General features: G+C 44.1%; 1 protein-coding gene across 1 annotated transcript in view; it reads right to left on the reverse strand.

Moving 5' to 3' along the window:
* Positions 1-26,965, reverse strand: part of tekt3 (tektin 3) — a 31,593-nt gene extending 4,628 nt beyond the window's left edge. The window contains exons 1-6 of the mRNA XM_014179834.2: positions 26,878-26,965; positions 22,681-23,299; positions 17,466-17,549; positions 17,284-17,354; positions 14,746-14,889; positions 11,462-11,684 (exon numbers count right to left, since the gene is read on the reverse strand). Of these exons, the coding sequence (XP_014035309.1) occupies positions 11,462-11,684; positions 14,746-14,889; positions 17,284-17,354; positions 17,466-17,549; positions 22,681-23,265 (1,107 nt within the window). The 5' untranslated portion in view covers positions 23,266-23,299; positions 26,878-26,965. The remainder of the gene's footprint in view (positions 1-11,461; positions 11,685-14,745; positions 14,890-17,283; positions 17,355-17,465; positions 17,550-22,680; positions 23,300-26,877) is intronic.
* Between the last annotated feature and the right edge of the window lie 294 nt (positions 26,966-27,259).

Raw genomic sequence — 27,259 nt, forward strand, 5'->3', positions numbered from 1 at the left:
ATTAGCTGTTGCGAAAGCAGCAGCTACTTTTTCTGGGGTCCACACAAAACATGAAATATTAAGAGACAAGAACAGCTCAAGGACAGAACTACATACATTTTAAAAAGTCTCACATACACACAAAATATATAGGTAAATTAGGGGAGAGGCATTGTGCCGTGAGGTGTTGCTTTATATATATTTTTTAAACCAGGTTTGCTGTTCATTTGAGCAATATGAGATGTATGGGAGTTTTACGCGATAATGGCTCTATATAATACTGTACGCTTTCTTGAATTTGTTCTGGATTTGGGGACTGTCTGGTGGGGTATATGTGTGTGTCAGAGCTGTGTGTAAGTTGGCTATGCAAACAATTTGGAATTTGAAACACATTCACATGTCTTATAAAAAGAAGTGATGCAGTCAGTCTCTCCTCAACTCTTAGCCAAGAGAGACTGGCATGCATAGTATTTATATTAGCCCTTTGATTACAATGTAAGACGTGTTGCTCTGTTCTGGGCCAGCTGCAGCTTTACTAGGTCTTTCTTTGCAGCACTTGACTACATGACTGGACAATAGTCAAGATAAGACAAAACTAGAGGACAGTATGACTCAAAAAACCAGAGCATCTCTTTATTATGGACAGACCTCTTCCCCATCTTTACAACCATTGAATCTACAGTATATGTTTTTACCATGACAGTTTACAATCCAAGGTAAAACCAAATAATTTAGTCTCCATAACTTGTTCAACATTATCAAGATCAGCTGAGGTCTAGAGCTTAGGGAATGATTTGCACCAAATATAATGGTCTTAGTTTTAGAGTTTATTACTGGCCACCCATTCCAAAACTGACTGTAACCGCTTGTAAAGGGATTTAATGACTTCATTAGCTGTGGTTGCTGACATGTATATGGTTGAATCATCAGCATACAAGGACACACACGCTTTGTTTAATGCAAGTGGCAGGTCATTGGTAAAAATAGAATAGTAGAGGACCTAGAGAGCTGCCCAGTGGTACACCATACCCTACATGTTTGACATGAGAGAAGCTTCCATAAAAAAACTGAGTTCGATTAGATAGAAAGCTAGGAATCCACAATATGGCAGAGGTTGAAAAGCCATAAAACTATGAAATAACACATATGGAATCATGTAGTAACCAAAAAAGTGTAAAACAAATTAAAATATTTATATTTTATATTTGAGATCCTTGAAAGTAGCCACACTTTGCCTTGATGAGAGTTTTGCACACTCTTGGCATTCTCTAACCCAGCTTCAGTAGGTAGTCACCTGGAATGCTTTTCAATTAACAGGTGTGCCTTGTTAAAAGTTAATTTGAGAAATGTCGTTCCTTTTTAATATATTTGAGCAATCAGTTGTGTTGTGACAAGGTAGGGGTGGTATACAGAAGATAGCCCTATTTGATAAAACACCAAGTCCATATTATGTCAAGAACAGCTCAAATAAGCACAGAGAAACGACAGTCCATCATTACTTTAAGACATGAAGGTCAGTCAATCCGGAAAATTTCAAGAACTTTTAAAGTTTCTTCAAGTGCAGTCGCAAAAACCATCAAGCGCTATGATGAAACTGGCTCTCATGAGGACCGCCACAGGATAGGAAGACCCAGAGTTACCTCTGCTGCAGAGAATAAGTTCATTAGAGATTCCAGCCTCAGAAATTGCAGACCAAATAAATTCTTCATGGAGTTCAAGTAACAGACAAATTTCAATATCAACTGTTCTGAGGAGACTGAGTAAATCAGGCCTTCATGTTCGAAATGCTGCAAAGAAACCACTACTAAAGGACACCAATAATAAGAAGAGACTTGCTTGGTCCAAGAAACACGAGCAATGGACATTAGACCGGTGGAAATCTGTCCTTTGGTCTGATTTGATGAGTCCAAATTTGAGATTTTTGGTTCCAACCACTGTGTCTTTGTGTGACGCAGAGTAGGTGAACGGATGCTCTCCGTATGTGTGGTTCCCACCGTGAAGCATGGAGGAGGAGTTGTGATGGTGTGGGGGTGCTTTGCTGGTGACACTGTAAGTGATTTATTTAGAATTCAAGGAACACTTAACCAGCATGGCTACCACAGCATTCTGCAACAATATAATTTGTTTTTCAACAGGATAATGACCCAACACACCTCCATGCTGTGTAAGGGCTATTTGACCAAGAAGGAGAGTGATGGAGTGGTGCATCAGATGACCTGGCCTCCACAATCACCCAACCTCAACCCATTTGAACTGGTTTGGGATGAGTTGGACCGCAGAGTGAAGGAAAAGCATCCAACAAGTTCTCAGCATATGTGGGAACTCCTTCAAGACTGTTGTAAAAGCATTCCAGTTGAAGCTGGTTATGAGATTGCCAAGAGTGTGCAAAGCTGTCATCAAGGCAAAGGGTGGCTACTTTGAAGAATCTCAAATATATTTTTGTCAGTCGTTGCTAGGAGTGGTGGTAGGAGTCAGGCGCAGAGAGCAGAGGTAAGGAACTGTGTGTTTATTCAATAAAAACACAACACGATCGACGCCAACACAACGGGCGTGAAAAATGCAAAGTGCCCAAACAACAGGTTCACAGCATGCATGAAAATAGAACAGTAGTAGATCGCCAGCACATCCAAATACAAAACACAACCTGACGCTAAATAATCCCGCACAACACTGGGCGGGCTAACCAGGCTTAAATAACCAAAATCAAAAGACAAATGAGGAACAGGTGCAACCAATAAGACAAACCAAACGAAAAGGAAAAAAGGATCAGCGGCGGCTAGTAGGTCGGTGACGACGACCGCCGAGCGCCGCCCGAGCAGGCAGGGGAGCTACCTTCGGTGGGATTCATGAAAGTACCCCCCTCCTGACGCGTGGCTCCCGCAGCGCGCCGCCACCGACCTCGAGGGCGACCCGGAGGACGAGGCGCAGGGCGATCCCCATGAAGGCGGTGGAACTCCCTCAGTAGTGGAGGGTCCAAAATGTCCCTCCTGGGTACCCAGCACCTCTCCTCCGCGCCGTACCACTCCCAGTCGACGAGGTACTGTAGGCCCCGCCCCCGAAGTCTGGAGTCCAGAATGGCGCGTATTTTATACGCCGGGGACCCCCAATGTCCAGCGGGGGGAGGAACCTCCGGCACCTCACCTTCCTGCATGGGACCAGCCACCACCGGCCTGAGGAGAGACACATGAAACGAGGGGTTAATACGGTAGTAAGATGGAAGTTGTGACCGGTAACACACCTCGTTTATCCTCCTCAGGACTTTAAACGGCCCTACACACTGCGGGCCCAGCTTCCGGCAGGGCAAGCGGAGGGGCAGGTTTCTAGCCGAGAGCCAGACTCGATCCCCTGGTGCAAACACAGGGGTCTCACTGCGGTGCTGGTCAGCGCTCTTCTTCTGCCGTCCACTCGCCTTTGTAAGTGCGTCTTTGACGGCTCTCCAGGTGTCCTTCGAGCGCTGCACCCAATCCTCCACCGCAGGAGCCTCGGTCTGGCTCTGGTGCCATGGAGCCAGGACCGGCTGGTAGCCCAACACGCACTGGAACGGTGACATGTTGGTTGATGAGTGCCGTAGAGAATTCTGGGCTATTTCTGCCCATGGCACGTATCTCGCCCATTCTCTGGGCCGGGTCCTGGCAATACGTCCTTAGAAACCTACCCACTTCTTGGTTCACCCTCTCCACCTGCCCATTACTCTCGGGGTGGAAACCCGAGGTCAGGCTGACCGAGACCCCCAAACGTTCCATGAACGCCCTCCAAACTCTGGATGTGAACTGGGGACCCCGATCAGAAACGATGTCCTCGGGCACCCCATAGTGCCGGAAGACATGGGTAAACAGGGCCTCCGTAGTCTGTAGAGCCGTAGGGAGACCGGGCAACGGGATGAGACGACAGGACTTCGAGAACCGATCCACAACGACCAGGATAGTGGTGTTCCCCTGTGATACGGGAAGGTCAGTGAGGAAGTCCACTGATAAGTGTGACCACGGCCGCTGTGGAACGGGAAGGGGGTGTAATTTCCCTCTAGGCAGGTGTCGAGGAGCCTTGCTCTGAGCACACACCGAGCAGGAGGAAACATAAAACCGCACGTCCTTACCCAAGGTGGGCCACCAGTACTTCCCCCTCAGGTTCCGCACTGTCCTCTCGATCCCAGGGTGACCCGAAGAGGCGAGATTATGGGCCCATCGAATCAATCGATCACGGAGACCAAGCGGTACGTACTGAACACCTGTCGGACACTGCGATGGTGCAGGTTCCGACCTTAACGCCCGCTCGATCTCCGCGTCCAACTCCCATACCACCGGAGCTACCAAACACGAAGTCGGAAGAATGGGAGCCGGATCGATGGCCCTCTCCTCGGTGTCATATAGGCGGGACAGTGCGTCGGCCTTCGTGTTCAGTGAACCTGGCCGATAAGAGATGGTGAACCGGAAACGGGTAAAGAACATGGCCCACCTGGCCTGACGCGGATTCAGTCTCCTAGCTGCCCGGATGTACTCGAGGTTACGGTGGTCAGTCCAGATGAGGAAAGGGTGCTTTGCCCCTCAAGCCAATGTCTCCACACCTTCAGAGCCTTGACCACAGCTAACAACTCCCTGTCCCCCACATCATAGTTCTGCTCCGCCGGCCCTAGCTTCCTAGAGAAGAAAGCGCACGGGCGGAGTTTGGGTGGCGTGCCCGAGCGCTGTGATAGCACGGCCCCCACCCCAGTCTCGGACGCGTCCACCTCCACTATGAATGCCAAAGAGGGATCCGGATGAGCCAGCACTGGAGCGACGGTAAACAGCTCCTTCCGGCGACTGAACGCTCTGTTCGCCTCTGCTGACCAGCGCAAGCGCGCCGGACCCCCCTTCAGCAGTGAGGTAATGGGAGCAGCAACTTGACCAAAGCCCCGGATAAACCTCCGGTAGTAATTGGCAAACCCTAAAAACCGCTGCACCTCCTTTACCGTGGTCGGAGTCGGCCAATTACGCACGGCTTTAACGCGGTCATCCTCCATCACCACCCCCGAGGTGGAAATGCGATACCCCAGGAAGGAAACGGCTCGTTTGAAAAACTCACATTTCTCAGCCTTGACGTACAGGTCATTCTCCAGCAGTCGCTCAAGCACCTTGCGCACCAGGGAGACATGCGCGGCGCGGGTGGCGGAATAAATCAAGATGTCGTCAATATACACCACCACCCCCTGTCCGTGCAGGTCCCTGAGAATCTCGTCAACAAAGGATTGAAAGACGGCTGGAGCATTCTTTAACCCGTACGGCATGACGAGGTACTCATAGTGGCCCGATGTGGTACTAAATGCTGTTTTCCACTCGTCTCCTCCCCGGATACGCACCAGATTGTACGCGCTCCTGAGGTCCAGTTTCGTGAAAAACGCGCGCCGTGAAATGATTCCACCGCCGTAGCGATGAGAGGTAGTGGGTAACTGAACCCTACTGTGATGGAATTTAGACCTCGATAATCAATGCACGGACGCAACCCTCCATCCTTTTTCTTCACAAAAAGAAACTCGAGGAGACGGGTGACATGGAGGGCCGAATATACCCCTGTCTCAGAGATTCCGTGACATATGTTTCCATAGCCAACGTCTCCTCCTGTGACAATGGGTACACGTGACTCCTGGGAAGTGCAGCGTTTACCTGGAGATTTATCACGCAATCCCCTCGTCGATGAGGTGGTAATCGGGTCGCCCTCTTTTTACAGAAGGCGATAGCCAAATCGGCATATTCTGAGGGAATGCGCACAGTGGAAACCTGGTCTGGACTCTCCACCGTCGTCGCACCGATGGAAACTCCCTTACACCTGCCTGAGCACTCCTCTGACCACCCTCTGAGAGCCCCCTGTCTCCACGAAATATTGGGATTGTGATTGGCCAGCCAGGGAATCCCCAGCACCACCGGAAACGCAGGAGAATCAATGAGGAAGAGACTAATCCGTTCCCCATGATCCCCCTGCGTTACCATGTCCAGTGGCACCGTGGCCTCCCTGACCAGTCCTGATCCTAATGGTCTGCTATCTAAGGAGTGCACGGGGAAAGGTTGGTCCAATGACACCAGGGGAATCCCTAGCCTTAATGCGAGCCCACGATCCATAAAGTTTCCAGCTGCGCCTGAATCGACTAGCGCCTTATGCTGGAAAGAGGGAGAAAACAAGGGGAAAGTTACTAAAACGAACATGTGACCAACAGGGAGCTCTGGGTGAGGTTGGTGCTTACTCACCTGAGATGGACGAGGAGTGCTCCGCCTGCCATCCCGATTCCCAGAGGAGCTCCCCCAGCACCTGTCGGTAGTGTGTCCTCTCCGACCACACTGGATACAAGGGGAGCCTCCTCCTCCGGTTCCCCTGGACGCGGCCCCCCCTAGCTCCATAGGAATGGGAGCTGGAGGACCTGGAGGTGGAACCAACAGGGCCCCGTCTGGACGCCCGCGCAGCCAGCAGATTGTCAAGACGAATGGACATGTCGATTAGTTCGTCTAGCGACAGGGTAGTGTCCCGACAGGCTAGCTCACGGCGGACGTCCTCCCGGAGGCTACACCGATAGTGGTCCATCAGGGCCCTGTCGTTCCACCCCGCTCCAGCAGCCAAGGTCCGGAACTCCAGAGCAAAGTCCTGTGCGCTCCTCGTCTCCTGACGCAGGTGGAACAGCCGTTCACCCGCCGCCCGGCCTTCTGCTGGGTGGTCGAACACGGCCCGGAACCGGCGGGTGAACTCAGGGTAGTGATCCCTTGCCGAGTCTGGGCCGTACCACACTGCGTTGGCCCACTCCAGGGCACGTCCCGTTAAGCAGGAGACGAGGACGCTTACGCTCTCCTCTCCGGAGGGAGCTGGATGAACGGTAGCCAGGTACAAATCCAACTGTAGCAGGAACCCCTGGCACCCCGCCGCCGCTCCATCGTACTCCCTGGGGAGAGCCAGGCGTAGGGCTCCGGGTCCGGACGTCGGTGGAGGGGTAGATGGTGGAGGAGGAGTTGGTGCTGGGGATGCGGTAGGGAGGCCACTCCTCTCCCATCGGTCCATCCTCTCCATCATCTGCTCCATCGCTGAGCCGATTCGGTGGAGGATGGTGGTATGGTGAAGGACCCGTTCCTCCATCGATGGGAGAGGAGGGGAGGCTGCTCCTGCTGACTCCATAGCTGGTGCGGGATTCTGTCAGTCGTTGCTAGGAGTGGTGGTAGGAGTCAGGCGCAGAGAGCAGAGGTAAGGAACTGTGTGTTTATTCAATAAAAACACATCACGATCGACGCCAACACAACGGGCGTGAAAAATGCAAAGTGCCCAAACAACAGGTGCACAGCATGCATGAAAATAGAACAGTAGTAGATCGCCAGCACATCCAAATACAAAACACAACCTGACGCTAAATAATCCCGCACAACACTGGGCGGGCTAACCAGGCTTAAATAACCAAAATCAAAAGACAAATGAGGAACAGGTGCAACCAATAAGACAAACCAAACGAAAAGGAAAAAAGGATCAGCGGCGGCTAGTAGGTCGGTGACGACGACCGCCGAGCGCCGCCCGAGCAGGCAGGGGAGCCACCTTCGGTGGGATTCGTGACAATTTTGATTTATTTAACACTTTTTTGGTTACTACATGATTCCAAATGTGTTATTTCATAGTTTTGATGTCTTCACTATTATTCTACAATGCAGAAAATAGTAAAAATAAAGAAAAACCCTTGAATGAGTAGGTTTGTCCAAACTTTTGAATGGTACTGTATGTAAATTAGATATTTCTGAATTTGATTTTCAATAAAATAGCAAGAATGTCTAAAAACATGTTTTCACTTTGTGATAATGGGGTATTGTGTGTAGATATGTAAAAAAATCTATATTGATTCCATTTTGAATTTAGGCTGTAACACCACAAAATGTGGAATAAGTCAAGGGGTATGAATACTTTCTGAAGGCACTGTATCTAATCTATATAAACCACAATCCTCTGCAAAAACGCCTGTTCCGATGTTGTTTACGAGACAGTACTTATTTAAATTAGGTAAGAGAATATCATGTTACTATCGTTGTATTAAAATAAGAGTTCAGGCGATTTCTCATTGTTCCCTTAATAATGAATCCAAGTGTTTCACATGGGGAGGGGACGAGTAACTTTATGTTTAAACTGTATCAATGTTGAAGCAACAGTCATTTTTTATACTTTCGTCATCATACTTTGATCTGGTTTCCTTCAAATATCATCCAATTTCTTGAAAAACATGATTTTTACTGTTCATGACCTTTAAAAGCATTACTTTGCAAGCCAGCATAATGTGACTTCATGCTGGTTTTACTTTAGCTTATGCTGGTCACCAGTGTCCAAAACACAGTGAATGATGGTCATCAGTGAAAACACAATGAAGGCTGGTCACCAGCAAAACCACAACGAAGGCTAGTTACCAGTGAAAACACACCGAAGGCTGGTCTGCCAGCTTGATCAGCTAGACCATGCTGGTCGGCCAGCAGAACCAGCTAGACCATGCTGGTCAGACAAGCTAGACCATGGTGCAGTATTGTGTTCGAGACCACCTAAAGCGAGACCGATTCAAGGCCAAGATCGGAGCAAATCGAATCTGTGTCAAGACCAAGGCCGGTTGGGGGCGAGACCGAGTCATAACCGAGACTGGGAGGGGGACAAGAGGTCCGAGACTGTATCGAGACCGAGTCCAATTAAAGACCATGATTGTAATTTTGTCAAATCCCCACCATAACAAGAGTTCAAAATGTCCAGTATTTCTGTGTTCATATTTCAGAACAGCATATGGATTCTTTAGACATTCAGAACAGTGAATAAATGCACGCTGAGGGAACATAGAGCCACTATACAAATTATTACTAACCCAAACACAGTGGAGCACAATGAGCCTTCTACACCTTCAGAGAAGGGCTAAGGATTTATAAAATATTGATTATAATAATGATAATTACATTATTATTTTCAATGATTTCCTGATTTAATCCCTTCAGTTTTGTTGGAAAGGAAAGGGTTAACACAGAAGAGAAAAAAATATTCAATTAGGATTTTTCCTTGCTGGTCTCTGGGGAGATAAATCTAGCTAGCTAAGTCAGCAATGGGCAAGGCCATCAGAAGCTGTTGCTGTTGTTAGTCATCTCTTTGAAAATAACGTGTGTGTGAAACATTGTTGCGTTTAAAGTGGAAGCGACAGCACTTTAGCAACATGAAATCTTATTAAAATTTGTTCATATACACCCCCAGGAAGAATATGACACTTAAAAAAAAAAAAAATTCGTACAACTTTCTTTTGGCGAACACATTCGCCAAAGCCACAAAATAGACCTGAATGGATATCAGCAAATATGTAAACACCACAGGAGTCTGATCAAACAGTCCTATTGATCAAACAACCATGAAAAGGTAGGCTCTCCCTCCCTCAGTTATGCACATCAATAACAACAAGATCAACAACTATTGCTAGCCAGAGCAAGATGAGCAAAAATCTAACGAGGGAACATTAGATAAACCCTCTCAAACTTTTTCAGCTAGTTGCCTATCAAAATTGTACTGATAAACGATGGGGAACTGTAGCCTCCTCATCCTTCTACAGCTTGCCTGCCAATGCATACTTGTCCCAACCAAGCACCAAAGCTGACTGGCTAAAGTTGGCAAGCTTGTTAGCTAGCTACTTCCAGACACAAATGAGAGAACACCTCACTCTGCCATTTTACTCTCTGATGCAAAGCTGATTAGGTTGTTTACATGGTATGGTTCTTGACTAACAATAGTTGTTGATCTTGTTGTTATTGATGTGCATAACTGAGGGAGGGAGAGCCTAACTTTTCATGGTTGTTTGATCAATAGGACTGTTTGATCAGACTCCTGTGGTGTTTACATATTTGCTGATATCCATTCAGGTCTATTTTGTGGCTTGTTATTTGGTTAGCTAGCAAGAACTTGAAAGACTGTTATACAGATAGCATATTTGCATTGCAAATTCACTTTCCCCCCTACATTTACTGACACCGGTCATATTCAGCAGGTGTTGCATGTTTGTAAATTCATAATTTGTTCTGTGCTCTGGCACACTCAAACAAGAGTACTCTGTAATCGGAGTAGATAGCCAAAGTGAATATGCAATGCAAATATGCTATCTGTATAGCAGTCTTTCAAGTTCTTGCAAGCTAACCAAATGACACCTGCATCTCTAGCTGTGTGTAGCCACCGGAAAACAATATGAGGGTAAAAAAAATCAATCATTCACCCACTCCTCGAATGGCATGACATGACCTTCTCCTAGCAGCTAGCTATCAAGCTAATGTTAGGCTCCGTGTTTTTAGCTTGCTACATAAATACTCTAGCATATTAGCCACGTTATGACTGACTTGTGATCATTGCCCTTGCTAGTTTGATTGTATTGACATTCCCAGCCTTAGTTACATTTGTCAGTTTTTGTCCAGAATATTGAGTCATTGAAACTGAAACATTGCATCCCAAATGGAGGCAGTAAACAATGTACTAGGCCAGCTATGATTTACAACCTGATAGCAATATTTTGGGGATTATATTTTGGTGAATTATATTAATCATGCATTGAACTGCATCCATCTATTCTGCCAACAATGTCTTAGTGTACATCATGGAATGTTGAGTTAAATATAGCCTATTTTTTAAACCTCTTATAAAGTTGGTTTTGTAGCATAAACTGGGAATTTGATATTTTTGACTGATATTCTAATTGTCTGTTTGTTCATATCTGCAAAGTTGTTAAAACGCTGTCATTTCCACTTCAAACTTTAGATCACCAGTTACTTTGTGTGCTTAATTTTAAATGTTTTTTTGCAATGGGAAGTAATAGTTGTACATTTCGATTGGTAAATGCTTAATGGTTGTGTTTTTGTATTCTTATGATTGGAACCTACTGGCCTATTATGGCCGAGTTTATGGATCGCTTATCCTTTAACATCATGCTGTGTGTGACTGCTTTCCATTGGCCCTATGCAGTGGTGTCGTGAGTGGTGCCTTGAGAAGTGGGTATACTCTAATTTTGCTTAAAGTTCTCAAATAGCCCGCCCAGTGATGGAAAGGCACCCTGTCTGAATACAAAATCCTATTTTTTTTAAATGAGTTTTCCTAGACTTTTCCAATTTTCACTCTCAAAATCACACTCCCAAAAAAATACAATAATTTGATGGGTCTCGAGTACTACAACCCTGCCATGCATCTGACCAGCGCTGACCAGCATAGTCCAGCAAGAACTAGCATGGACCAGCTTGAAATTTATGCTGGTCTATGCTGCTTTTTCAGCAGGAAAAGCAATTAAAGACAGCAGTAAAATTTCAGCAATCATCAACTATGGTATGCAGGCAGTTTACAACGCCTTCCTTACTGTCCCCTGGACCTGATGTTGAAGTACAATGATGTTTAACAAGATACAACCAAACTGCATTTCACTGAGTTGAATGGAACTAAACAAAAAAGGAATTAAACATGAAAGACGAGCTTCATGGTCATTGGTCAGGTAATGGTCAGTCACCTTAGCCAGGTGTGTCTGCAGGCTGTTCTTGGCGTCGGCGGTCTCTGACATGCGGTTGGTGAAGGCCACGTTGACCGTGTTGAAATGTTTCCACATCTCGTTGGACGTAGCATTCAGCAGGATCTCAATAACATCACGCAGCTTGTGGGAAGCCGCCCGCTCGCTCTGGGAGTGAAGGATGTTGTCATCCGTGAACTTAGACCACGAGTCGGGCAGGGAGAGCCTGGTCAAGTGGGTGAGAAATGACAATGGACACAATGGTCAATGGATTGGGATGCCTTTGGAAGGCATGCAGGAGATACACTGGGGTGGATGTAGCTAGAGTTGAATTTGGGATTGGTGCTTTATATTCAGAGAAAATGTGAAGCACCTGTGTCAATACAATCTGAATGTGATGTCCCCTTCTGCTTTACTTCCATATCCAGTCCCGTACTAGTTTGAATGGGATTAAAGATAATATCATCCAATTTGTGGAAATGCAGTCATTTAAAGGTAGACTAAAGGTAGCAAAATGAGGTTGCCATGAGCAGCACCGCAGATTTTGAGATGAGCGAGATGCAAGACTTCGCTCTCCCATAGTCACACACAGTTTCTGCACATGTGCAGAGAAGGGTGTGATTGCCGCCCGCAACTCGGGGCGTTCCTGCATGTGGGCATTCCTGCATCTGTAGGAACCCCTCTTTATACTTCTACCGGTCCATTTTTAAGCTAGGACGTTACACAGGCGGGAGGCAGGGCAGATGTAGGTAGCTAGCACTCTACGACACCAGTAGACAGTATCCTTCGGCCCCGTCTACCAAGCACTGCTTTCAAGGCAGGTCTGTTAATGTTACGGCAAGGGCAGGTGCTCGGCAGGCGGGGGCGAAGGCCACTGGGTACTTGCTAGTTAGTTGGGCCTCCGGTAGTGATGTTATGTTTGATACAGAAGCTCTGAGGCATGTGTTGAAATTACTAAGCAGTGTACTTTGAAGCAGTGTGCCGATGCCTGTATTACTTTATCAGACACACATGATCAGTGATGTCCAAAGCTTAGTTTCATCGAACAACCACCTGATTGGTTTGGTATTGGTTTGGTAGAAGACAAAAAGGCTATGCTCCGCATGCGCTACGGAGTGTGGGATGTCATCTATAATAATTTGGCTGCTCTAAATTATTTTGACCAGCAGGTGCCACTATTGTACACTGTGTTGATCAAAGCCTCGTAATGAACCTATTTTTGACACGATTGGCTGGAAAACCACAATACTTCAGGAAGCTTTGTTTCTCCATCACTAGATTCCAGTACACAGGTGGGGACGACACCAGTAGTTAGCTAGCTAGGACACCGGTAAACCGTGTCTTTTGCCTCCGCCTGCCGAGCTTTCCCACAGTTTCGTTAAAGTTACAGCAAGGGCGTCTGTTTATTTGTCACATCACGTCCTCACAGCTTTGATAAAGATAGGGGTGGCTGGTATATCTGTTACATCTGCTATACAATAAATCTACAGATTATACAGTTGAAGTCAGAAGTTTACATACACTTAGGTTGGAGTAATTAAAACTTGTTTTTCAACCACTCCACAAATTTCTTGTTAACAAACACAAGTAATTTTTCCAACAATTGTTTACAGACAGATTATTTCACTTATAATTCACTGTAACACAATTCCAGTTTACATACATTAAGTTGACTGTGCCTTTAAACAGTTTGGGAATTTCCAGAAAAATATGTAATGGCTTTAGAAGCTTCTGATAGGCTAATTGACATAATTTGAGTCAATTGGAGGTGTACCAGTGGATGTATTTCAAGGCCTACCTTCAAACCCAGTGCCTCTTTGCTTGACATCATGGGAAAATCAAAAGAAATCAGCCAAGACCTCAGAAAAAATAAATAAAACTGGTTCATCCTTGGGAGCAATTTCCAAATGCCTGAAGTTACCAAGTTCATCTGTACAAACAATAGTACGCAAGTATAAACACCATTGGACCACGCAGCCGTCATACCACTCAGGAAGGAGATGCGTTCTGTCTCCTGGAGATCAACGTACTTTGGTGCGAAAAGTGCAAATCAACCCCAGAACAACAGCAAAGGACCTTGTGAAGATGCTGGAGAAAACAGGTTCAAAAGTATTTATATCCTCCGTGAAACGAGTCCTATATCGACATAACCTGAAAGGCCGCTCAGCAAGGAAGAAGCCACTCCTCCAAAACCGCCATAACAAAGCCAGACTATGGTTTGCAACTGCACATGGGGACAAGGATAGTACTTTTTGGAGAAATGTCCTCTGGTCTGATGAAACAAAAATAGAACTGCTTGGCCATAATGACCATTGTTGTGTTCGGAGGAAAAAGGGGGAGGCTTGCAAGTCGAAGAACACCATCCCAACCGTGAAACACGGGGGTGGTAAAAACATGCCACCAAATACTAATTGAGTGTATGTAAACTTCTGCCCCACTGGGAATGTGATGAAAGAAATACAAGCTGAAATAAATCCTTCTCTCTACAAGTATTTTGACATTTCACATTTTTAAAATAAAGTGGTGATCCTAACAGACCTAAGACAGGGAATTTTTACTAGGATTAAATGTCAGGAATTGTGAAAAACTTAGTTTAAATGTATTTGGCTACGGTGTATGTAAACTTCCGACTTCAAGGATGAACCAGACTTGTGGAGGTCTTGGCTGATTTCTTTAGATTTTCCCATGATGTCAAGCAAAGAGGCACTGAGTTTGAAGGTAGGCCTTGAAATACATCCACAGGTACACCTCCAATTGACTCAAATTATGTCAATTAGCCTATCAGAAGCTTCTAAAGCCATGACATAATTTTCTGGAATTTTCCAAGCTGTTTAAAGGCACAGTCAACTTAGTGTATGTAAACTTCTGACCCACTGGAATTGTGACACAGTGAATTATAAGTTAAATAATCTGTCTGTAAACGATTGTCGTAAAAATGACTTGTGTCATGAACAAAGTAGATGTCCTAACCAACTTGCCATTCCATAATTTGTTAACAAGAAATTTATGGAGTTGTTCTAAAATGAGTTTTAATGACTCCAACCTAAGTGTAAACCTCCGACTTCGACTGTATCTACAATTGTATTTGTGTTTGTGGATTCATTTACTTCTACCAGATTTTTTATTGTTTTCATTTTTGAAAGTTTTCGCGCTTGAAGATCATGATTTTTTTTTACAAAGTTCATGGCTGAGGGGGCAGTCCCTTTCACAGCATATACAGTATCTCCCATTTCAATCACAAAGCTGTATAGCATCCACATCTAAAGTAGTGGGTAGGTATGACTTACGATGGGTCCAGTCTCTCGATCCCTCTGTAGTAGTTGATCCCGTCTGACGCATTCCTGAGATGGTGACACCTATTATCTATTCTCTGGGCTGTCACCTTGTCACTGAGGTCTCTCTCCAGCTCATGCTGAGCTGCTCGGTTTGACCTGATGGAAGTAACACACACAGAGGCATAGTAACACTTTAACACTTGACGTTGCGCCGACAGGTGTAATGTTTTATGTGTTAAATCAACACTCTGTGGACCCATATAGATGCTGGAACAGTGTTACATTAACACACTGCTTAGTGTAAAGCATTATTCAAAAATATCCCAGAGTGCCTTGCCTTTCGAGTAAATTGTACAGTTACCACCCATGACTGTGGTTTGTTAGTGACAGAGACATCAATGTTGCTTTATCAATTTTCAGTCCAATGTACTTCACCAAGTGAGATCCTAAGCGAAAATGTTATCATTAAATAAATATATTATTTAAATATATTATTTAACAAAATATGGCCTGTTTTAGACAGGCAGCCCAATTCTGATATTTTTTTCACAAATTGGTTTTTGACCAATCATATCAGCACTGAAAAATAGCTGATGTGAAAAGATCTAATGTGATTGGACAAAAGACCAATAAGTGGAAAAACGAATTGAGCTACCAGTATAAACGCTGCCTAGCATACATATTTCATAAGGCCTTATTTTATTAAGGGGCTAGTTCTACCCTAATACAGGGGCCTGAAACTAATACACATACACTTTGAACCAAAAATATGCCCATCATTATCATATTTCCAAGCATGCTCTATTACAGGTTGTTTTTTGGAATTGTTTGTTTCAATATCTACAGTGCATTCGGGACCTGACATTTCATCAATTTTAGAATAAGGCTGTAACGTAACAAAATGTGGAAAAAGTCAAAGGGTCTGAATACTTTCCGAATGCAATGTATGTTTGTGGATGTACATTGATTGATTGATTCATTAATTAATCTTATGTGTTTGGTCACAAGTCCAGGAATGGCTGAAGAATTGCAATATTTACCTGGAGCTAACCTTGCAGATAGCACTACTGGGCAATCTGAAAAGTTATAGTCAATTAATCAATAATATAATAATACTTTTAGCAAAACATTTTATTTTCAATTTACAATCTGTAGAAACAATGAGAATAGAAAGGTTCAGAACTTTTGTTAAACATCCCAGCTCAGTTGAAAAATATATGGCAAATAGAAATCCAATTAGGATGGTGTTAAGAGATAGATGGGAGGGGTTGAATGGAGCTGAAGGTTGGGACTAATAACAACAAGATAACTTATGTAAAACATACTGTGCCCGTAAAACGTATATAGGTTAAGAACTTTTTTGAAAGAGCACAGTTTGAAAGATATGGCAAATAGAAAAATAATATATGGGAGAGGTTGAGGGTAGAGGAAGGACAAGAGTTAAAAAAAAAAATATGTCCATTAAAATAACATCAAATTGATCAGAAATACAGTGTAGACATAGTTAATGTTGTAAACGACTATTGTAGCTGGAAACGGCAGGTTTTTTATGGAATATCTACATAGGCGTACAGAGGCCCATTATCAGCAACCATCACTCCTGTGTTCCAATGGCATGTTGTGTTAGCTAATCCATGTTTATCACTTTAAAAGGCTAATTGATCATTAGAAAACCCTTTTGCAATTATGTTAGCACAACTGAAAACTGTTGTGCTGATTAAAGAAGCAATAAAACTGGCCTTCCTTAGACTAGTTGAGTATCTGAAGCATCAGCGTTTGTGGGTTCGATTACAGGCTCAAAATGACCAGAAACAAAGACCTTTCTTCTGAAACGTGTCAGTCTATTCTTGTTCTGAGAAATGAAAGCTATTCCATGCAAGAAATTACCAAGAAACTGAAGATCTCGTACAACGCTGCATACTACTCCCTTCACAGAACAGTGCAAACTGTCTCTAACCAGAATAGAAGGAGGAGTGGGAGGCCCCGGTGCACAACTGAGCAAGAAGACACGTACATTAGAGTGTCTAGTTTGAGAAACAGACGCCTCACAAGTCCTCAACTGGCAGCTTCATTAATAGTACCCGCAAAACACCAATCTCAATGTCAATAGTGAAGAGGCGACTCCGGGATGCTGGCCTTCTAGGCAGAGTTGCAAAGAAAAAGCCATATCTCAGACTGGCCCATAAAAGAAAAGATTTTAGATGGGCAAAAGAACACAGACACTGAAGAGAGGAACTCTTCCTAGAAGGCCAGCATCCCAGAGTTGCCTCTTCACCGTAGATGTTGAGACTGGTGTTTTGCAGGTACTATTTAATGAAGCTGCCAGTTTTTTTTGCAACCCTACCCGCAGGTCACATAGTGCTGTCCTACAAAGTTTTGGGTGATTCCTACTGGAAACTAGCCAGAGTTCAGATTCCAATAGTTTTTATTCACCTTCATTCTGTGTTAATTTATATTTTTTTTACATTGGAGAATTTGATATGTAGTTATCAAACAGTGAAGGCCTATTTTACTGTAGGCTTGTGTCATACTCTAGGAGTGTAGACTCACGCTAGTTGATCGATGGCTTTGTCTAGATGTCTCCTCATCCTCTCCTGGCATGACTTAATGGTCTCCACTTCCTGGTTACATAATGAGCAAAACAGGTATCAGTTCAGTTAATACGTTTCTGATCATTAGGATAAATAGTCATAAGTCATGCCATGATTGTATTGACATGTCTTTGTTTGTACCCTTATGAGATCTTTCTCCACGTTGTCGTGAACCAGATCAATGGACATTCGCTTCTCTCTGTGATACAGGCATTCTTGGGACACCTGTTGATGGTCACACAATATTAATTCAGTGTCCCGAATGGCACCCTATTCCCCTACATGGTGAACTACTTTTGACCAGAGCCCATCGTGCACTACTTTTGATTAGAGCCCTATGGGCTCTGGCCCAAAGTAGGCACTATATAGGAAATATATTTGTGCAGTAGTGTAAAGCACAGACAGAGTCTGGTCTGGTAGAAGGATCATCTTCCAATCTAATTACCAAATTACTCTACATGATCTAATATTAAAAACAAAAAACAATGTTTTAGCTGAAAATTAGGCATTGGTCTGAAGCTGAAAAATAATGTAAATTCACATGCGCACCACAATGCCTACTTCACCTGTTCTCTACCCAGATTTTCCAGCACACAGCTCTGACCTACTAAAGTAGCTATGTTGGTCTGTTGTACTTCAAACAATGTGTAGGCAGGTTTCTTCGAATTTAAACCTTCTCAAACAGCCTAATTTATACTCTTACAGGAGGTGCTCCCACAATAATGTGATTGAACTGCATACAAGGCAAGTATTTGATTCTTCACACACACACTTCACACACGAAGACATCATCCCATTCCACTATCTTTTCAGTTTTTTTTATTACATGAAAGCAAGCTTTGCTTTTATACTTACAAGACCATCAGGCTTGATTTAGTTAGCAGTTTTGATGTGTAGTAATGTATTTCCTTAAACCTTTATTTTTTACATGTCATTGAGAAAAATAACATCCTTTTTTTTGTCATTATGTGTCCAACATAACAACAGGGGGTATTGTGTTGGACACAGTCACTCATATAGATATAATGAGCTAGCCTGTCTGCATTCCTGATTTACAGTGCATTCGGAAAGTATTCGGAGAGGGGAGGGGTTTTTGTTCTTTATTTTGGTTAGGCCAGGGTGTTACATTGGGTGGGCGTTCTATGTTCCTTTTTCTATGTTTTTGTATTTCTTTGTTTTGGGCCGTGTGTGTGGCTCCCAATCAGGCACAGCTGAAGCTCGTTGTTGCTGATTGGGAGTCACACATAAGGAGCATGTTTTTCCTTTGGGTTTTGTGGGTAATTGTTTCTGTTAGTGTTTGCACCTGACAGGACTGTTTGGCTGTCAGTTTTCTTGTTTTGTTTGTATAGTGTTCTTTCTGTGATTAAATATTCAATGATGAACACTAACTCCGCTGCACCTTGGTCTTCTTCCGACGACAGCCCTTACAGGCCCCCTGGACTTTTTCCACATTTTGTTATGTTATAGCCTTATTCTAAAATTGATTAAATAAATATTTTTCCTCATCAATCTACACACAATACCCCATAATGAAAAAGCGAAAAACTGTTTCGATTTTTTTGCGAATTTATAAAAATAAAAAACCCGAAGTACCTTATTTACATAAGTATTCAGACCCTTTGTTATGAGTCTCAAAATTGAGCTCAGATGCATCCTGTTTCCATTGGTCATCCTTGATGTTTCTACAACTTGATTGGAGTCCATCTGTGGTAAATTCAATTGATTGGACATGATTTGGAAAGGCATACGCCTGTCTATATAAGGTCCCACAGTTCACAGTGCATGTCAGAGCAAAAACCAAGCCATGAGGTCGAAGGAATTGTCCTTAGAGCTCCGAGACAAAAGAATGTCTGCAGCATTGAAGGTCCCCAAGAACACAGTGGCCTCCATCATTCTTAAATGGAAGACGTTTGGAACCACCAAGACTCTTCCTAGAGCTGGCTGCCCGGCCAAACTGAGCAATTGGGGGAGAAAGGCATTGGTCAGGGAGGTGACCATGAACTTGATGGTCACTCTGACAGAGCTCCAGAGTTCTTCTCTGGAGATGGGAGAACTTTCCAGAAGGACAACCATCTCTGCAGCACTCTACCAAACAGGCCTTAATGGTAGAGTGGCCAGACGGAAGCCACACTTCAGTAAAAGGCATGACAGCCTGCTTGGAATTTGCCAAAAGGCATCTAAAAAACTCTCAGACCATGAGAAACAAGATTCTTTGAATGCCAAGCGTCATGTCTGGAGGAAACCTGGCACCATTCCTACGGTGAAAAATTGTGGTTGCAGCATCATGCTGTGGGGATGTTTGTTAGCGGCAGGGACTGGGAGACTAGTCAGGCTTGAGGGAAAGAAAAATGGAGCAAAGTACAGAGAGATCCTTGATGAAAACTTGCTCCAAAGTGCTCAGGACCTCAGACAGGGACAATGGTTCACCTTCCAACAGAACAATGACCCTAAGCACACAGCCAAGACAACACAAGAGTGGCTTCGGGACAAGTCTCTGAATGTTCTTGAGTGGCCCAGCCAGAGCCTGGACTTGAACCCGATCAAACATCTCTGGAGAGATCTGATAATAGCTGTGCAGCGACACTCCCCATCCAACCTGACAGAGCTTGAGAGGATCTGCAAAGAAGAATGGGAGAAACTCCCCAAGTACAGGTGTGCCAAGCTTGTAGTGTCATACCCAAAAAGACTCGAGGCTGTAATCGCTGCCAAAGGTGCTTCAACAAAGTACTGAGTAAAGGGTCTGAATACTTATGTAAATGTGATATTTTCATCTTTAATAAATTAGCAAAAAAATCGAAAAAACAGTTTTGCTTCGTCATTATGGGGTATTGTGTGTAGATTGATTAGGAAAAAAACTATTCCATTAATTTTAGAATAAGGCTGTAAACCTACCAAATCATATCCGATAATTTGAATTTACCATAGGTGGACTCCAAGTTGTAGAAACATCTCAAGGATGATCAATGAAAACAGGATGCACCTGAGCTCAATACCGAGCCTCATAGCAAAGGGTCTGAATACTTATGTGTGACTTGACTTTAACGTTCATTTGAGGACTGTTATTTATCTTATCAACTAACTATGTTTAATTGTTACCCGATTTTAAATTAATCATGCAACAATTAACTCATTAGGATCTGGGGCACCTTGAGAGCGGTTCTTTTAAGAGTTACCATCTCCCGAATTCAACTCTAAAAGGTCTTTACCTATCACATCTATAAACAGTCAACTTCTAAATCATAAACTTGTATCATATCATCCTTCTGAACAGTTGTAACCTCCTTGCATCTGCAAAAACCCGAGCCTTACTTATGATTCAGTATTACACATATAAGTTTAATTATTTATTTACTAGCTAATTAAATGGTAACACAGGATAAACATACACAGTTAACATGTTAAAAACAGGTCCCTAGTGGAATGACACAACATGGCTGCTTGTTACTTTAACTTACAGTAATCATATACTTTACGCACAAACCGCCGCCCTCTTTGAGCCAGTATTCATGAATGTTTATATGTGAAATGTCTGGGTTCGCCGTGTATCTCTCTCTGAACCAGGCCTCCTTGGAAAGGGGGTTGGGCCTTTTCCTGGCATGCTTGTAAGGCTCTGATTGTCCAAAAGGGTTGTTCTCTTCTGTAGTTGTCCGGTATCCCGTGACTTGTTGTGTAATCCTGAACAGAACAACAGAGTTTATTTTCCTTCCATTCGAACATGAAGATAGGCTAGCCAGCCAGGTCGATGGTTCCCAGTGATGAGAGTAGCGTAATACGATGGTTTGAGCAGAGTAATAGGATGGTCCTACTTAAATTCGCTTTCGAAGATACTTTACTTAGGACAGCTAATCAGTCGTACCAGTGATTTACACAGTTTGTTCAAAAGGGACGGTTCCGTCAGGCTGACACGCTCTCTGACCTCACTCGTGGGCGTGACTTGTCACTTGTACAAAGTAATGTAAAACAATTATCTCTTATAGTTTCTCAAATCACGGCAAGTGGTACCGGAGTGCCAAGTCTAGGACCAATAGGCTCCTTAATAGCTTCTACTCCGAATCTATAGGACTGCTGAACAATTAATCAAATGGCCACTGGACTATTTACATTGACAGCTACTTGCTGTTTATTATCTATGCATAGTCACTTCACCCCTACCTACATGTACAATTTACCTCATCTAATCTGTACCTCCGCACACTGACTCGGTACCGGTACCCCCTGTATATAGCCTCATTATTGTTATTTTATTGTGTTACTTTTTATTATTTTTTACTTTAGTTTATTTGGTAAATATTTTCTTAAAACTCTTCTTGAACTGCACTGTTGGTTAAGGGCTTGTAAGTAAGCATTTCACGGAAAGGTCTATACTTGTTGTATTCGGCGCATGTGACAAAAAGTTTGATTTTATTTGATCACATCCCTGTTAACAAAAACACTTTAATCATTTTTCAAATTACATGCACAATGCATAGCATGGAAACTTCGCACATGTAGTGGGTATACTTTCCAAGTTACAGTATTTCCTTTATAACATTTTTAATGACATCACAAAATAACAAATACAATTTACATTAGTGTTCTATAGATCGCCTCTGACCATTCCCAACATTCTATGTTAGAAATATTGCTCTAGTATTCACTTCTGAACGTGTTAGTTTTGACGGGAAAAAGTATTTTGAAACAAAGAGCATTCCTTGGGTGAATACTGTAGAGGGAGACCTGCATCTTCTCCACTTGATTTGAGTAGGTGTGTCCAAACTTTTGACTGGTACTGTATATACAAAAATGATTTGATTTGTATGTCTCTCTATACAGTGAGTATACATTCTATTCATAGGTTCCAATTACTTATTAGAGGTCCTCTCGGAAAACTATCTGTTGCTACCTGATCTCCACTACCCTGTGTGGGTCCTTCATGTCACCAGATCTCCAGCCAGATCAAGTTGACGCTACTATACACCCCAAAGCACTTTGGGTTAGGACAAATGACCACCACTGGTGCTGTTCTGTGGAAGGTTGTCTGGTTGCCCAGCAACCTTAACAGGACACATGTGACCTAATTTAGAGTATTGTGAATGCTCAACCCATCTGCCTTGAAGTGGTGTGAAGAACCAATAACTCTACTGTCACTTTATCCACCACCATCAGACACAGTAAGACCCTGTGTTGAGTAAGTGACATGCATGGATGATTAAATAGGTGCACTGGAGATGGAGTTTGTTGTGCTTTATACTGTACAATTTGCATTTCTGTGTGAATGCATTGTGTACTGTTGGAGTTACAGGACACTCTTACGTAGAGCTTAGCATGCACACGTGCAAGCGCGCATGCACGCACGCACGCACACACACACCATTACCTGCAGAGGCCCCTCGGTCTCCTGCAGGGCTCTCTCCAGCCTTCTCTTCACCTCAGTGAGGGCCATGATCTCGCTCACCATGTTGTCTATCTCATGGTTCAACTCTGACCTCCAGAAGCTGATGTCGTTGAGGCGTTCCCCGATGTTTTTACTGGTGGTCTCCTGGGTCCTCCTGGTCAGCTGCTCTTTATCCTGCATCAACCTGATGGTATCCCTCCTCAGCCGCTCCGCACTGTTCCTGGATGACTCCGACTCACGGTAGTTGCTCTGGTTGGACTTGTACCAGTCATCTGGGGTGTAGCGGGTGATCATGGCTGACCGGTTTGACGGGTAGAACATGGTCTTGGCCCGGACCAGGTCGAAGCCTAGGTTCTCCCTCTGGATGGAGGAGAGGGAGGGGATGGTGGTAGCGCTGCCTGTGCGGTAATAGGCGTTAGTCCTCCAGGGTTGGTTGGCACTGGGGTTCATGGCCAGCACAGGCTGGTTGCTCCGGTAGGAGGACACCATGTTGGAGATGGCTGGGAAGAATTGGTTGGTTTTGGGTCGGGTGTACTCCGCCGTCAGGGTGGATCCCATTAGCTCCATCTGTCGCTCTTCTTCTCAGGGCTCTTCTTTTCTCCTGAAAACATGCAATATTGGATCTGTGTATTAGTGTATTTGCATATCACATGTTATCAATAAGTCTTTATAAGACTGAGAAAGATTGGTATCTGTCTCTTATATTTTCACAAGCCCAACACATTCTAATGTCTTCTAGGATTGAAAAAGAGTCGTGATTTAGCCATTTTGTCAATAAATTGATGATTATCTGTCAAACAGTTGAGTCATTCTACCGCCGTTTACAGTCAACAAATGTTTCACTGAACATGTCATGACTACTGATTTAATTGACAATCTTTGAAGGCAGTAAGATACAAAAATCTGAAGTGATGATGCTATACTTGCTCGGCAGTTTCCACAAGTACGGGTAGAAGCAGCCCAATTTGGCAATGGGAGTATAGGCAAGTGGGTATGTCGAAAGGAGTGGGTGTATGGAAAGCGAATCAGGAAATTGGGCAGATTTGTTGGCACAAGACCGTTTTGCGTGACTGATTCGGCTACACAAGGAGCCGATAAGCCGGCGACCAGATCACCGGTGTTGTATTGACGTCCCTGCTTCCTACTGGTTATCACCACAGATAGAACAACGGGCCAGATGTTTCACTGGATGTATAATTCTGAAGCATCTGGTTGGAATTTCCACTCCCCACCAATACGGTGAGGAGAGGAAGCCCAGTGGCCATCAGTGAGAGAGTATGCAGCGATATGGAACTGGTCAACATTCTGCTGATTTTCTCATCAAATAAAAGCCTGATCTCAATACAGTTTTCTGTTGCCAAAACTACAATCTGTTACGAAAAGAGTGCATTAAGTTTTGTAGACGTGACCCTTTGCGTTGTTTACAAGGAGTGCAAGGGTGAACTGAGTTATTGTTTTCACTCACTTTACAGAGAAGGTGTTCCCCAATGGAAATATGCAAAAACATCCTATAACCCGCCAATAGGATCTCGCTAGCTCATGCTTGGCTCTGACCACCTCCTTGCTTGTTCTGTCCACTATGCTTAATTTGCTCCCATTGATAACGACACAGATGAACAATCTTGGGTTACTTATAAATAGCTTTGGTATCACCATTGTGTCGCTATCTGTTGCTGAAGTGGCCAATTTCTTTCCCTCCTATGATTTTATTTCAAATAGGATAGCAGCCAACACAATAAATAACTAAGGTTGATAATCATCTAGATGTCATCTTGATAGATACATACAGTCTACTACTCAATGGGGAGGGCAAGAATGGTAACAACACTGGGACACAGTGCCCTTCGCTCCCGCTTAACAAGCACCACTGACCGGCAACAGCATGGGAAGTAGCTACCTACTGGAGTAGTCAGGCTGACAGTCACAGTAAGCACACACATACTGTACAACACATAAGGAAACAGTACACCAATCGTCAGTACTTTTAATAAAAAATAAACAATTGCCAGTTTAATAACCGACAATGTACAATTCTTTGTGTAAAACTAACAGTGAAATTACGACTCAGATTTATTTTAAACAGCAAAACCCTTACGCACCATTGAACATTATATACAAGTGTTTGCTAGCCTTCTCTAGTCAATCGTAGGCTCAGTCACTGGTATACTTTTATTTACAAAGCCCTTTTGGGTTTAAAACCATTTTATTTAGACATTTTTATTGTTCAGAAACGTGGTTGGTATACTCTTCGTTCGCAGCACTTAATCCTGCTAACTGTTCCAAAGGTCCGAACTGAATTTGGTAAAAGGGCTTTTATGTACTCTGCGCCATCGGCTTGGAACGCCTTACAAAATACTTTTAAACTGGAAGAACTTGTCCCGATTGGTGTTTTTAAATCATTGATGAAGGATTTTGAGGCTGATTCCCTGACCTGTCAATGTTTTTAATTTGCTGTTTTATGATTTTTTATACTCTTGTGAATTCTATTTTTTTACTAGACTACCTGTAGTTTTTCATGTTGTCTGCCTGTAATTGTGTAATGACTTGGTGCTGCCTATCTTGGTTAAGACGCTCTTGAAAAACAGATTTCAAATCTCAATGAGCCCTTCCAGGTTAAATAAAATAAATAAATCCTCTGGCTTCAAAACACAAATCGTAGCTCAATTTCTTACCACTCAATCTTGAAATAAAACACTGCTCAATCAAAACCTTCTAACATATAGCAGAGAGCTTTCCACTCACCCACTCCCTTCCACACGCCCACTACTTTCCTTTCCACTCACCCACTCCCTTCCACATGCCCACTACTTTCCTTTCCGCTCACCCACTCCCTTCCACACGCCCACTACTTTCCTTTCCACTCACCCACTCCCACACGCCCACTACTTTCCTTTCCACTCACCCACTCCCTTCCACATGCCCACTACTTTCCTTTCCACTCACCCACTCCCTTCCACACGCCCATCACTTTCCTTTCCACTCACCCACTCCCTTCCACACGCCCACTATTTTCCTTTCCACTCACCCACTCCCACACGCCCACTACTTTCCTTTCCACTCACCCACTCCCTTCCACACGCCCACTACTTTCCTTTCCACTCACCCACTCCCTTCCACACGCCCATCACTTTCCTTTCCACTCACCCACTCCCTTCCACACGCCCACTACTTTCCTTTCCACTCACCCACTCCCTCCCACACGCCCACTACTTTCCTTTCCACTCACCCACTCCCTTCCACACGCCCACTACTTTCCTTTCCACTCACCCACTCCCTTCCACACGCCCATCAGTTTCCTTTCCACTCACCCACTCCCTTCCACACGCCCACTACTTTCCTTTCCACTCACCCACTCCCTTCCACACGCCCATTACTTTCCTTTCCACTCACCCACTCCCTTCCACACGCCCACTACTTTCCTTTCCACTCACCCACTCCCTTCCACACACACGCCCATTACTTTCCTTTCCACTCACCCACTCCCTTCCACACACACGCCCATTACTTTCCTTTCCACTCACCCACTCCCTTCCACACGCCCACTACTTTCCTTTCCACTCACCCACTCCCTTCCACACGCCCACTACTTTCCTTTCCACTCACCCACTCCCTTCCACACGCCCACTACTTTTCTTTCCACTCACCCACTCCCTTCCACATGCCCACTACTTTCCTTTCCACTCACCCAATCCCTTCCACACGCCCACTACTTTCCTTTCCACTCACCCACTCCCTTCCACATGTCCACTACTTTCAGTTCCACTTACCCACTCCCTTCCACACACCCACTCACCCATACTCCAGTCGCCATATTGGGCTGCAGCTACTCCCATTTCAGTTTCTGGGATGCGATTTGGAAAATTCTAGTTAGGCTACTTTCTGCTGCCAGATGTTGACTTGTGCACGCACCTATAATACATTTTAAGATTTTTTAAATATTTTTGAATATTTAAATATTCCACATTTGCATGAATGTCGCACATTTTTGGCATCATTAACATATCATTGATATATAGAGTAATTGCAAATAATATGAGAAAATTAAATGTCCACCGGAAAAAACGTAAATTGAAAGAAATATCACGTGGCCAATTGCCTGCAAAAATAGCCATTTAGTCACAGGTATGTGAGCATCTTTTGTAAATAACAGTAGGCTGAATTGAAATAAAATACACTTACACGTGAATAGACAAAGGGTTCCCCGACATCCAGCGCTAACGGCACACAGGCTCACCTCGACTGGTCCTCACCTAAGAATGAGCTGAAGAATTTAGAAAGGTAATCCAAGATACATTATTGATGGACAAGTTCGCAGGCCACTCCTGCTGTGGGCTCAAACAAGCCAATGGCATCTTGGACCATCCGAAAGGCTGGTTGCTTCAGTTGGGAGGTGAGTTGTCCTACATTTCGGTTGCCACAGAGGTAGTTGCTATGGGTTGCTATGAGAAGCAGTGAGAAGCATTTTGGGGGGGGTTAATATTTCAAGGTAGGCTAGGCCACTGCATACGAGTATGCGGTTACACAGAACCTTTTCCTTCTGCATACTGCTCAGGGCTATTCC

This window comes from Salmo salar, chromosome ssa28 (genome assembly GCF_905237065.1).
Source record: "Salmo salar chromosome ssa28, Ssal_v3.1, whole genome shotgun sequence".
NCBI lineage: Eukaryota > Metazoa > Chordata > Actinopteri > Salmoniformes > Salmonidae > Salmo > Salmo salar.